Source organism: Monopterus albus, unplaced genomic scaffold (genome assembly GCF_001952655.1).
Source record: "Monopterus albus unplaced genomic scaffold, M_albus_1.0 scaffold66.1, whole genome shotgun sequence".
Taxonomy (NCBI): domain Eukaryota; kingdom Metazoa; phylum Chordata; class Actinopteri; order Synbranchiformes; family Synbranchidae; genus Monopterus; species Monopterus albus.
Window position 1 is genome coordinate 2092603 of NW_018127946.1, and position 13941 is coordinate 2106543.

Sequence of the window (13941 nt, forward strand, 5' to 3'; positions counted from 1 at the left end):
AGCCTCAGAATGGGTTTCTTCATAAACCACCTAGCTGTGTAATAGTAATAATACATCACAAGTATTAGTTGTGGTAACCTCTGTGATGTCCCAACTTTCAATGGCACCTTTGTGCTTTTGGCTAAATGAATAGTGAGCAACCGAACAGTACAGAAAACATGGAATAAGTGACGTGTCAGACGAGAGGAGCAGTAATGCTCTGTGCATGGACAAATCCAGCTATGTTTTAGCATAATTTAGCAGAGACTGGAAACAGTTAGCCAAAACTCTCTTACTCCCTATCACAATACATTCCGACATTTTGTAAAGAGGGTAACTTTGGGCAGGGCTGAGGTGCTGCCGTACAACAGCTGTGGTCTGCCAGAAAATCGGCTAATTCCAACTTCAGCTCCTTCTATAATGTAAATTCCTGCGCCTTGTTTGCTATGTATATAAATGATGTGACAAATGTAACAAGATGCAGTGTAATAAATCAGACAGCTTTAGAGGCTTAGAAGTATTTTCTCATTTTTTTTCAGACTTTGGCAACTGTTTCCTCATGCATCCAGTCTTTGTGCTAAGCTAGACTACCTAGCTTCCATTAACGAACAAAGATGAAATTAATATTGATATTTTTTTCTAGTGTAAGCTAAGACAAGTGGTTCTGCTGAAGTGTTGGAGTGTTGCATTAACATGTTACAAACTGAGGGAATAAGTCTTAACAGTGCCAGTGTTATCTTCATGTGGTTGTTTTATTTGGAGACTTGTTCTAACACAGTCTCATTAATCATATTGTTGTTTTCCAGGGTGAGGCTGGTAAGCCCGGGCCTCCTGGCTACAGAGGAGATGAGGGCCCAATTGGACCAGAGGTGAGTCCAACAGATGCACACAAATATTGATAAGCACACATATGCCAAAATGCCTTGAAAACATACTCAATCAGCTTCTTACTATTATAGGATCCAATGTTAACGCACAATTATCTGCCAAAGTTAGAACAGTTTTTGAATATTTTATATGAGATTTTTCTCTTTGTGTTTTTGTCTGACCCTTTCTCACTAGTTTCCAGTGGCCAGGTGTAAAACTTGTAAAAATGTCACCTACCTTTATGCACCAGTAGGGGTTTAGTAATGTTTGAATCAGATGACGGTGATTTGGCTGGTCACTGTTAATCAAATCTGATCAGCTACACCCATCCACACAGATTAGCTAAATGTTAGCTAGAGTCTTAAATAATATAAAAAGATTTTTAAATGTATTAATAATTTCTTGATTGTTTAATGTTATAGAAGCTTTTGAAACCAAGTGTTAAACTCCTAGTGTCAGGGAGCGGCGTGTGCCTGAGAGTCAGGGTGAGCTGGGGACAGGAAGCCAGCGGGGCAGGATCATGACACCTAGGAAATCACCCATAAACATGTTTGTCTTTTTTAACAGTAGCTGGTTCTTATTTAAGTCATGAATATTACTAAAGACAGGAAGTTACGTTCTCAGGGGCTTTGAGACAATCAAGCCTAAAACACAGCAGCTCCAACACTGCACTGTGACCCCACCAGTGTAGCTCCAGAATTCATCAAAATTGTGTGGTTAACAAGATCAAGTGCAATCGGAAAACTGTGATTAACATAAATAATGTTTATTAACACTATTACTAGACATTACTCTGACTGTACATTCATCAGCACCAAATCTAGATAATCAGCTAGACAGAAGTTGTAACAGACTGCAGTTACTGATTGTTACAGTACATATGCAGTTAAAAGTCCTTCTCTTCCACGTCAAGTGTTTTAGTGTTTTCATTAACACCCACTGTCACACTGTGTCCAGACACACACGTTACATTTCATATGTTTCTAATCATGTAGTTGCTTTTGGCTTCCAGGGACCCAAAGGACCAAGAGGAATCAAAGGAGCTCCAGGAGACAGAGGCCAGATAGGCGAGAGGGTGAGTGTGGGAGAGACAGATGCTTGTCATCCATGATAAGCTCTGTCATGAGGCTTGCATACAGTATGTAGATGTTTCTCTGTGTGTAGATAGATCTCTAAGTATTTTTCTGTCTTATTTCCAGGGAGGGGATGGTGTTCCAGGGAATGGCACTGCAGGTTGTCCTGGTTTCCAGGTATGTGTTACTATTTAATGCATGTCATTTTTTAGACACTTTGCCAATGTTAAATTTGTAGATTCTGAACATTTGTCTCTTTTTAGGGTTATCCTGGCCCCCGTGGTGATCCTGGTGAGCCGGTAGGTTATCGATCAAGTTTTCTTTTTAACTTGAGAATCGGGTTGTTGCTGTGACTTGTTATAAACCTGATGCTCTCTGCTAAAAAGCAGTTGTCATACTCACATGCCCCTGTGACCTCTAACATTTGCTTGGTGACATTCAGGGTGGCAAGGGAACCCCTGGACCCAAAGGAGATGATGGAGAGCCTGGGGATCCAGGCCCTGATGTGAGTTTGTCTCTGTCTCTGTTTAAAGTTCGTTTCACTCATGACCTCGTTTTATCTCTCTTCCGTCCCCTTTTGGCAGAGTGTGCAGAGAGGATGTGAGTCACATGGCCTATTTTCATTTCTTTTTATTGCTCTCTTTTAATATTTATAATTAATATATTATAATTAATCATATGTTTCTTCTATTATTTTTTGTCTTTTATTTTGTTTGTCCGCATTAGCCCTTGACATACTTTGTTATATTTTTTTTTGCTGTCTATCAATCTTGTTCTCACTGCTCTCCTTCTGTTCTGCAGCTGGAAATGCTTTCTTAAGTAGAGCTGAGCAATTTTATGTGTGTGTCACTGGGGTAAAGAGCTTTGAGCTGATGCAGCTGTGTGTAGATGTCGTTGTCAGGGATACCAGGAAATGAGTAGCAATAATGAAGGGACTGCGTTACTTTTTTGGTGTCTGCATGTGTGTGTGTTTGACAACTGTACCTATGTGTGGTCATTCGTGTTCATATATGGTATAATTTTTAACACTTTAACCCCCATTAGTTGTGTTTACACGGAAAAGATTGTATTTACAGAGTTCATGTTTCGTGACATAAACATTTCTGCACGTTTGTATTATGGTTTCGTCTAAGCCCCCTGAACTGTTGTCTTCTAGAGGAGTTGTACTTGGTAAGCTCTCAGTTTACCACCGATCAAGACTTTGTGGTACTGTAACACAGGGAAGGATTAGTTGCAGAAGTACAGTATAATTCACCCCTTCACCCCAGTGTTTACTTTGTCCATTTGTTGTTTGTACCTGAGTAGTGACAGCAGCAGCCGGGAAACATCTCACAACCTCTGTAATTGATTCTATAGCTGCGTTGATGAACTGCGTGATTACAAAGTGCCACATCACAGACTCAAAACATGCCAAGCCAGTTCAAAAGAAAAGGTTTTGTGATCTTCACAAAATCTTATTGTAAAAATTACTTCTTTGTTGCTTCACTGAAATAGAAATAATTAACATCATGCCACAGTCTACAAAACTTGTGGCATGCTTTGGAAAATAGTCGGCAGAAATGTAAGGTAAATGGGCTAAAACATGTAAAATCAGCCAAACAGTGCTCTAATGAGCTCCACTCTTACATTTTCTAGACATGTGCTTATGTCTTGATGTACATTGATGTCACTCTCACCTACATACATGGCTGCAGCCAGCAGCTGGTTAGCTTAGCACAGAGAGATTGGACCAGTTTTCTCATCTACTGCAACAAACAGCATGAAAGTGAATAAGCATATTTCCTTAAATTTTGAACTGCTGTCTCCTAATGTTCCCTGTTCTATGACCAGATCCTTTAAAAATTTTTGTCTGTCTCGGTGGAAAAAATGAATCCTTTTGATTCCACGTATCCCCAGACACATTTATCTGTCTTTTTTTGTTCTGAAAAGTCACTGCTTTGTTTCCACAATTTTTTTTTGTCTTTCATTATTTTAGATAGTACAGTGGAATCAATTTGACTTGAATTGTGAGACATCAAACTGGTTATCAACATTTTCAGAGAATCTAGTCACTGGTTTCACTGTGATTTTTGAAAAATTGAATTTCTACTTTAAATTGTTTAAATACTTTCACACTGTAGAGATATGTACTTTGTTGCCCGGACTTTCTCTGGCCAGAGGGGACAGGATGAGATAGATGAGCCAAAGAAGATAAAGGTGGAGACAGGGCCTTTGACCTTTTTTAGCTTTTTAGCTAATGTGCTTTGGAATGATAACATATACATATTGGACAAGGCACAACAAACAGTCACATCTGGCTGGCTTTTAAATAGGACATTTGTGTGTACCTGTGGATGACGTGGCCCATGTTCTTTGCATCAGTGTTTAAAGTTGAGAATGTGCAGCAACTGGAAACTCGTGTATGTGTGCGTGTTCTAATTCAGTGTTCACTATGCATGTGTTAACAGCCAGATGGTTGGTATTACCTGTTCTCTGTTCCTCTCCCTCTCTTTCATATCTGTCCACTGTTGGTAGATGGTTGTGTAGCAGAAGTGCAGTTCTGCTGGTGTGTGTCAGATCAAAGAGCAGAAAAGATTTGTTGTGATCACTTGTCACTTTATACTGTCGGCCTGGCCCTTTGCCCTCAGTGCATTTCATTTCTGTCTGGCATGCTGAGCTGCAGTATTTATGTGAGTACTCAGAGTATATCTGAGAGATAAAGGTTACAGTTTGCCTATAAATGGTCTTTAGGATTGAGGAGTCACATTTTTTACACAATGTGTTTATAATGGAGAGACTACATGCAGCTTTTTACAAAAGTGAGCGTGTTTAAAGGTTTACTATTGTACTTGATTACTTTCTTAAAATTGACCCTAACCTTGAATCTGCATGTATTTGCAAGCTGTTTTCAAAGCTGAATCTGGAGCATAACATCATTATCCAAAAAACGTGCAATTTTACATTATTTGGAAATGTTCTGAAACTGCTGAGCTGTCTTCCTTAAACAGAACTGCCCACATTTCTTTAAAGCATGTAACAGTATCTGTGGGAACATGGAATTTAAACATGGGACTATTTCCTAAATCGATTTACAGTGTTATGCTCTTTATTGTTCCCACTTGTGTAGTATGGTTTATAATCTCACAGCAATAAGTTGTGGTTCAGAGTGCAGCAGCTGCCGGAGCACTGACCACTCTCTGTTCCTGCAGCTGCACTGGCGTGGCAGATAGTTGGCCAGAGAGGACCGGACCTGGCTGCTGTTAAGATTTAACAGGGATTTAGTGGCTTTTCTTGGAATGACTGAACCTGTTGGAAGTGTTCAGTTATGACACTTCTTCTGAAAAGTCTTTGTGGAACAAAATATTGTTAAATAGTGATGGAAAGTTTTACTTAGGTGCAAGTAAAGGTCCAAAGTAAAAATAAGTTAAAGTGTAGATGAAAGGACTTTATCACATTTTGGAGGTTTGTAGGCCTTTGGATCAGCTGAAATAAAGAAATGACTGAAGTTCCCTCTTAATCAGCAAAGTAAACAACCAAATAATTGTAGTTAATGTAGTTAATGTTGAGTCTCTACTGTTAAAATCACTTAAACTCCTTTGGGAGCCTGATTACTTAACTGCTTAAACTACCGTTTACATAATTCTTTATGAATATCTTAAGACACATTGTCATACTGTATATAAACAATTCTCTCAGGGTCACAATCTTTTCACTGGGAGTACCCCAAGGCTCCTTGTTAGGACCATTACTTTTCTCACTGTAAATGCCACTATTTCATAGTGTCCTTTGTAAATTTCATGGAAATGCTGATGACACCCACATTTGCATTGCTATTGCATATAGTCCAGATTATTTCTATAAGATAAGTGTTTAACCACTTTTTAAGTGGGTGAAAACTTTCTTCATCTCAATAGAGATGAAAGTGGATTCATGATTGACTCTCCTCTAATTTTTCAAATGTAACCCTGTGCCTAGAACATGTCTGGTAATATCTTACCAAAAACAAAAGTGAAGCATCTGGGTGCCACCTTTATGTCACCAACAAAGCTTTTTTCTATTTATGTCAAATTGTCAGAGCAGGTGTCGTTTTAGGTCTACACACCCACACATTTAATCAGATGCAGAAGTTTTCATTCATTCATTTATGTCATTCAGACTAAACTACTGGAATGGCTTTTCCGGCACCTTTAATCACATACTATTTCATTTGGATTAGCACCACCTTATTTGGCAGTAAACCTTTCTTTGTGTCTTTTTTTAACCTTTATTTAGACAGGGTAGGTTTACTTTATTCTTCTGGATCTATTACTCTAAAACAGTTACTTTCCCATGTTTTTAATAATTTATTTCAGTAGCCAACACTTATTTGGATATCAGTTTTAAACCATATTCATGCCATATTTAGTGCAAAGAGCTGAACACATCCTAAACAAATTGCATTGCAAGTAGTTAACTCTGTAAAACACTAGTTGTGTCTGTCATTATAACATGTTTTCATCCTATAGTCTGAAAAAATATATATATTAAAAAAAGAAGTATGTACAGGTTTGGACCTCTCTCTTAATCTCTGTATAATTTTTTCTTTTCACAGAACAATGACCTTGGACCTCCAGGACCTAAAGGGGCCAAAGGTCACAGAGGACCCGAGGGTCAACTGGTAAGAATACCATGGAGCCAGGACATGTGTTGATGTGTGTGTGCACGTGTGTCTATTGGTTTGTCTGCATGTGTATGTAAGTTGAGACACTGGAGTGACTACTGTCCGCGTCCATACATGCAAAGTAGACCCTACGTATTCATACGTAGTTTTGTGGTCATTTAGATTTCTCCTAAAAACCTAAAGTGGGAAATGGCCTTGGTTTGAAATTATGTTGAAACTCAGTCTAGGTTAGCGCAATTGAAAATGGCATTTTAAGTAATTTACACATTTTAAAATCTACTCATTTCACTCAGTAAGATTACATCAAATGTCAGATCATACACAGCCACAGTGGCAGGAACAAGAGTAGTAAGCAATCATGTAATGCCTAGAATTTGCACTAATTTAAAGAATAAGGCTTGTCATAATGCCAGCTAATTCACTCCAGCTCTTCAGCCTGTCTATGCCACTTTGCCCCAAGCTCACTTGTTACTACTGAAGATGTAAATATTTAAAAACAGTTAACAAATACACTTTTTAGCAGATACTACTGTAACATAAGTAAACAGTGGATTTGCCAGGAACTCTTTTCAGCTGTGGATTCATACATGTGATACCTTTATACATTTGATGTAAGTATTTACAGCACCGGGGCAGTAAGTAAAATGAACTACAATACCTCTAAAGGAACATGTTACCTACTATCATGCTATGACTAATTGATATGTTTTTAATTGATTTGAACAGTCGGCATCAGCTTTAACAGACTTTGGCTAGACATGTGCTACTAGTTATTAGGATCAGTTCATTGCTGCTTTTGGGGTGGGGGTTGCTGCCAAAAAGAAATTTATAGAAGATCACTCCTAGTTTAAGGAAGGAGGAGGAAGTTACTGAGCTAAGCTTAGCTAATCCCACCAGTCAACATAACACCAAAACCACACACTGAGGAAAGGTAATTCCCCAGTCAATTATTGTGCAAAAAATTAACAATGTTTGATCCAGATATGACACTGTGTATAACTGCCCATTCACACTTTACCAGTTTGTTTCTCTTCCTCGTGTTCCTCCTTCTTCTTTCTGCTTCTCCTCTGGCTTTTGTCTTTGCTGCACATTTAATTATGAACAGTTTCCATCGTGTGTTCCTGGGTTTGTCTGTCTGCAATAAAAATCTAGCTCTCCCTTCCGCTCCCTCTCTTTTCTTTCTTGTTTATGTGTTACGCGACTCGGGCGTCCATGTCACAGCAAAAATGTTCCTAAACTGAGGGCAATGTTTGTTAAAACAAAACAGATGGTTTCAATGCAAGCAAGTGAAAAAACACAATGCTGTGGCAATTAACCTGTGGGAGACTCACACGTTGCAGAAAGTCAGCAGTGCACACAAATGTGTGGGTGTGGATGTGGGTTCTGGTTTGCAGTCAAAGAAGTAATGGTTTTCCAAACAAATCACCAATTTTTATATCCCAGATTTTAAAAAAACTTTTCCGGGAGTCTCTGTCATCTTAACGTCAGACCAGATAAACTGTATTTTGGGCAGGTTTTTTTTTTTCCAAACAGATAAACACAAACATCTATCAGGGAGATGAATCACTCAGTCTCCAGTTCTTCTTTTCAGGGACCTCCTGGGCCTCCTGGACCACCAGGAACTGATGTGAGTATTAAAAACAGTGAAGCAGTTCATTTAATGTGAATCCTCACCCTCATTTTAGCTGCAGGACTGGATGGCTTAACTCCATTGGCTTAGTTCCCCTTAAAGTCCGTGCTGGTTTTGAACCTGAAACAGGCTCATTCCAAGCCACAAACCCAATTTGCTGAACACAAAAACACATAACTGACCAGTCTTCTAAGTAAAATGTTACTATTGTCATGTTTTCTTTAGAAGCAGCTAAAAGAACCAGTCTAGACCCTAGATGAATGTTGTATTTGAATGTTATATAATGCAATTTAGTAATGCATTACCAGCCTGTAATATCAACCTCTCTCTTCAGGAATGTGAAATTCTGGATATCATCATGAAGCTCTGCTGTAAGTTATACACACACACACACACACAGGAGAGAAACCACATGTACTCTATGTTAAACACTTTGCCCTTTTTAACTCAGGGCCTGATTAGCTGGTCACGTTGTGTTACATTTTTTATGCACCATCAATTAACATTTTTTTCTGTCCTTTTCTAATCACTTGGCAGCTTGTTGTGGTAAGTTTGTGCCCAGTCTAAGATAGAGTCATTATTATAATTATTTCCTACAGTTTATTCTATGGCTAGTGTGATCGTTTGTGAAATTGTTTGTGTGTGTGCTTTCTCTGTCTTCAGAGTGTAAGTGTGCTCCTCTAGACCTGGCGTTCATTGTGGACAGCTCAGAGAGTATCGGTGAAGAAAACTTTCGCCTTGCCAAAGACTTTATCATCACTGTCATAGACAGACTGATCAAAGATCAGCACGTCAAGGTAACATCCTCCTCTCAACAGGTTTTGACCTTTGACTAAACTGTATTTCATATTCATCAGTCTTTGTCTAACTTCTGTAGGGTAACCAACATTTAACCTTTATGGACTGTTTATTCAAAATAATGCCAACAATGCAGTGAAAACTGTTTTTCAGAGATGTTAGAAAATGTTTGCCTTGAGAATGGACCTAAAAATATAAAGTGTGAATGAAAGATATTGTCTATGGTTTTGGACTTTGCTTTTATGTCCCTGCAATGACTTTGCTCTTCCAGTTTGGATATAATTAGTCAGGATGGGTGGGATGTTGACACAAAAAAACACATGCTCGTAGACACAGCACACACAGACCAAAAGCACAGTCACCATGCGTTGTTTTTCTTTCCAGTTTGCAGCTAATGAATCTGGGGTGAGTGTAGTCCAGTACAGTGGATCGAAAGCCCAAGAAATTGTCCGACTGGGTTTCAACACTAACAACCTCCACGATTTTAAAGAGTGAGTTCACATGCATGCGCCTAGAATCTCGCCTGTGGCTTGCTCTCTGAGTGTGTAGTGTAATGGTGATTCATGATGATTCAGTATTACCACTGCTACTGAGGTTTGGTTTCATTAGTTACATCCTCACCAAACTACACCCACTTTGAAAATATCTCCATTCTACATATGTCAGAAAGTATTTGGAAGAAAATCCACTGTGTTTGCAGTAAATTCGTAGTCCTCTCCAAGTTCAGCCTAGCATAGCGAGGCAAAAGCGTTTAGCCGAACTTTCCAACATCTCTGGAGCTGGGTGTCATCGTAGTTTAAAAGAACTGTTTCACATTTTCTTTCTCTCCAAGAGTAGAGCTGGACTAGGTGGTGATTGGTTTAATTAGCATAAAGACTGAAAGCAGAGGGAAAACACATATTTTCTTTCTCTCCAAGAGTAAAGCTGGACTAGGTGGTGATTAGTTTAATTAGCATAAAGACTGAAAGCAGAGTACAACTGCTAGCTCTGCTGTCCTAAAGTTCAAATGTAGGCTGTATGCCTATTAACACATCTACAAATTAACTATTTACATACCTAGTTTATTTAATGTGTATGGAAACTGAAAAATTTAATGTTTTGGAGTAGGTAGGCTAAGTATTTATATGTATGTGCTAGTGCTAGTGCTTTAGAGATGCTGTTACTTTAGGTGTGTTACTTTGAAAAGAGCCATGCTACTGTAGCTGTTTTCCTATTTTCTATGCTGGGAAATCAAGTGTCATATGTACCCCGCTTTCTTTTTTGGGTCTAGTGGGGTTAACCTTAATCCTATAACAAATAAGATCCATTTTTGAATTTAACCAGCATACTGGAGCTATCTCTTGTATGGAGTGGTGATATGTCTGCTAGCTAACCAGATCCTACATGTAAATTTGAGTCTTTTCAAACTTGTACACATATTTTATCATTTACTATGGTTAACAGTTAAATTCTGCTCCAAGGCTTTGCTCTAAGCCATACTGTGAACATAATGCAGACCTACAATATACGTATAGTATACATTAATATCAGCGGACAATAATATCAACTGTCTCATTTCATTCTGGACAAGGCAGTAAACAAGCCTAATTGCTTATGTTGGACAGTTTTATGTCATTTTTTTTGTCATCAATTTTCTCTGTGTGCTTGTGTGTGTGTTTGCAGGGCAGTGAGAGGCTTGCGCTGGCTGGCTGAGGCCACATACACAGGCGAGGCCCTTGATTTTGCTCTGACCAGAACAATTAAGCTGATGAAGAAAGAGAACCGAGTCGTTCTCGTTCTCACTGATGGACGCTCTGATATTACCAGGGACAGAGTTCCCCTCAATGTACTCTGTGGTCAAAACCTAAACGTGAGTACAACACACCTAGACAGACATTGTAAAGGTCCGTGTCATGCTCTGTAACTAAAATAATGAAGGACCAGCTAACCTAAGAACCTCTTTGGTCATCTCCAGGTGGTTGGTTTAGGAGTGAAGGACTACTCTGGCCGTGAGCCCAACCCAGAGCAGATTGGAGACCTAGCCTGTAAGAGTGACCCCAAACCCGGCATTTCCTTAGTCCTGGAGAACTTTGCTGAGCTGCTGAATGACGCCTTCCTGCAGAACCTCACATCCACAATTTGTCAAGGTAAACACATACAGATACAGTAACTGCACACAAGCAAACAAACACTGTTGGTCATTTCCATCAACTGAATTTTGTACCAACTCTAAAAAATCTCACTTAACCCCTGTTGTTCTCTTGTATAGCTAAGAAATGCCCAGACTACAAATGTCCCAGTAAGTCTTTTTTTTTTCTTTTTTATTATGTTCTTTGTTTCACTGCTGGATGTACTGGTTTGCTCTGTCTAAAGTTTACCTTACCTTACTGCTGTTGACTTAGGGTGACATTTTGTCCATATTGCACAGAAAAAAAAAACAACTGAATATATTTTAAAACCATAATATGTACAAGTGAATTGAAAATGTATAAATGCTGTTTCAACTGTGTTGCACCTTTTTATCTATCTAGTCTGTCATGTACAGAGCCACTGGAAACAACTACTGATTATATGTCTTGTACCATGCGTGTGTGTGCTGCAGTATCTTTCAGGGCAGGTGCTGATATTTTGATGATGATGGACAGCTCGGCCAGCGTAGGCCAGAAGAACTTTGAGATAAGCAAGGCCTTTGTCCGCCACATGGCCGATCGTTTCCTGACTGCAGAGAAACAGAGAGGTGCCACGGTCAGAGTGGGTGCGGCCCAGTACAGTCGAAACGCCAACCTGGAGCAGGGGCTGACTACCAATTTGACCCTGCTGTCTCAACGCATTGAAGAGGCAGCCTTCCAGAATGATGGCACCAATGTGTTAGAGGCCATGCAGTTTGCCATTACAACTTTACGTGGCCGTGGGGATGCATCGGGAGGCACCAAGAAGCTGGTGCTGTTCTCTGATGGCAGGTCTCAGGCTGTCACCCAGCCTGTGCTGGAGAAGCGTGTACGCGAGGTGGCGGATGCTGGTGTGGAGCTCTTTGTCATCGCTGTTGGCAACCAGGTCAATGAGGTCAACCTGCGCACACTGGTAAGCAAGGGGCGGCCGGACAACATGACCTATGCCCAGCGCCACCTGTTCCGTGTCTCAGACTACCCATCCCTGCTTCGCGGGGTCTTCTACCAAACCGTCTCCCGCAGGGTGTCCATGCCTTAAATGTAGGGCTTCAAACAACAGGACCAACATGCTTTAGATTTTTAGTCCCATTATAAATATTCAGTCTCACACATTTACCATACACTGTGTTCAAATACTTTGTAATAAAGAAAAAGAAAAAGTGTCACAAAACGACAAATGATTGTGTGGCAGATAAATGGAAATATTTTCTTGAAATGTCCATGGGACTTTTTTACCCTGAGCTGAGCCTCCCGCGTTGACCATATCAGCCTGTGTACAAATTCCACCACCTACTATGCTTCATTCGTTATCCCATAACTGAAGTGCTGGTGCTAAACTATTTTAGAATTTAGAGCTTGTCATGACAGTGTACAGTTGGAAGTTATTTCTGCCTGGGAGGAACAGTTCAGGGTGATAAAATCCCATTTCAAAAGGAGCCACTTCAGTCCTGGAACGCCATCAGAAATGGCCACAGTGAAACTTGTTTCTAGTGTTCATAAGCATTGGGCTGATTTACAACTCAGGATTCCTGTATCACTACTTCAGCTAACTAATGCACATCAAGGCTACACTCTTGTCTCACCAGGACTGGAACTCCTGCCATCTGATGGATTGTTTAGGGTCATATGTGGACTCATGTTTGTAGTTCTTACCACTTTTTCAAGTGGTGTCGGATGTGCACACCATAAGAACACAAATTAACCCATGAAAGCTGTGAATCAAACACTTACAAATACAAAATCTGGGGTGGGTGCCTGCTGTGTCTCATGATTGGCCAGTCAACTTTTTTTTAGTGCCAATGTAATGCATATTGGAAAAGTCAGCTGTAAAATTGATTATGTATTCCCAACTTGGTGAAACTCCCATCCGACATCACTTGAAAGCCCGATTAGATCACCAAACCGACAGGGCAAACAGGATGTGACATCAAACAAAACCCATAAGCACCTGGTACTAATGTGGGCATGACAGCTGAACTCAACATATGTATTCTGTCAGAGTGTGTATCAGCATGTGTGTGTGGGGACCTATGTGTGTACATCGTTTACCTGATGTGATTTTTAAAAATGTTTATGTGTAGCTTTGGGCAATTGCTCCATAAACAGATGTGCAGGGACCTCTGGATCAAATGTCAGAATGACAGAAACCTGTTCCTTAGACCTCTGTCAAACACACACACACACACACCTTTGTACTCCATTTGTGAGGTAAAGGAAAACATCTGTCCTGGTTGAAGGCTGGAAAGAAAACCTAATGGGACTCACACTAAGAGTCTCTCACACCAACACACTCACAGAAAACACACACACCTTTTAGATCCTCTTGTTTGTAAAGTCCACACCCGGGATTTTGTTGTCATCGGTGGCCCAGAGTCACTGTACTGTTGCTATTATCTGTGGTGCTATTAGTCTCAGTGTATCAGCCTCTACCCATGTTGTTAAAGAAGATTTTTTCTACCTGAGGATACACATCTTCAGTAGCGTTATAAGAGCTCCTTCAATAAAGGTTGCTACACTAGAGTGTCTCGACTCACTTTTGTCCATACTGACACACAGACAAAACAGACATGCAAACTGTAAACCAATTTAAAAATATATATTTCCATGTATACATGCATAAATACTCCTCTACAAATCCTCTTTTAACATAGATATTTTCTTTATGAAACTCGAGCACTGCATGTTTAACTATGACCCCTCAAATGTCGGTGATCCCCTGATTTTTATACCAGAATCAGTAAATATTGTAATTTTAATTTTCTTTGGTGTAGGACAACTTTGTACTAGTTAACAAATGTTAGCAAGCTA

At 39.7% G+C, this 13941-nt stretch overlaps 1 protein-coding gene across 1 annotated transcript in view; it reads left to right on the forward strand.

The window, feature by feature from the left end:
* The window catches only part of col6a1 (collagen, type VI, alpha 1), a 20689-nt gene extending 6982 nt beyond the window's left edge, over positions 1-13707 (forward strand). The window contains exons 20-34 of the mRNA XM_020604536.1: positions 786-848; positions 1859-1921; positions 2046-2096; positions 2183-2218; positions 2362-2424; positions 6490-6555; positions 8150-8185; positions 8523-8559; positions 8726-8734; positions 8852-8985; positions 9371-9477; positions 10649-10835; positions 10941-11112; positions 11235-11264; positions 11568-13707. Coding sequence (XP_020460192.1) covers positions 786-848; positions 1859-1921; positions 2046-2096; positions 2183-2218; positions 2362-2424; positions 6490-6555; positions 8150-8185; positions 8523-8559; positions 8726-8734; positions 8852-8985; positions 9371-9477; positions 10649-10835; positions 10941-11112; positions 11235-11264; positions 11568-12172 — 1659 coding nt within the window. The 3' untranslated portion in view covers positions 12173-13707. The remainder of the gene's footprint in view (positions 1-785; positions 849-1858; positions 1922-2045; positions 2097-2182; positions 2219-2361; positions 2425-6489; positions 6556-8149; positions 8186-8522; positions 8560-8725; positions 8735-8851; positions 8986-9370; positions 9478-10648; positions 10836-10940; positions 11113-11234; positions 11265-11567) is intronic.
* Positions 13708-13941: the final 234 nt, after the last annotated feature.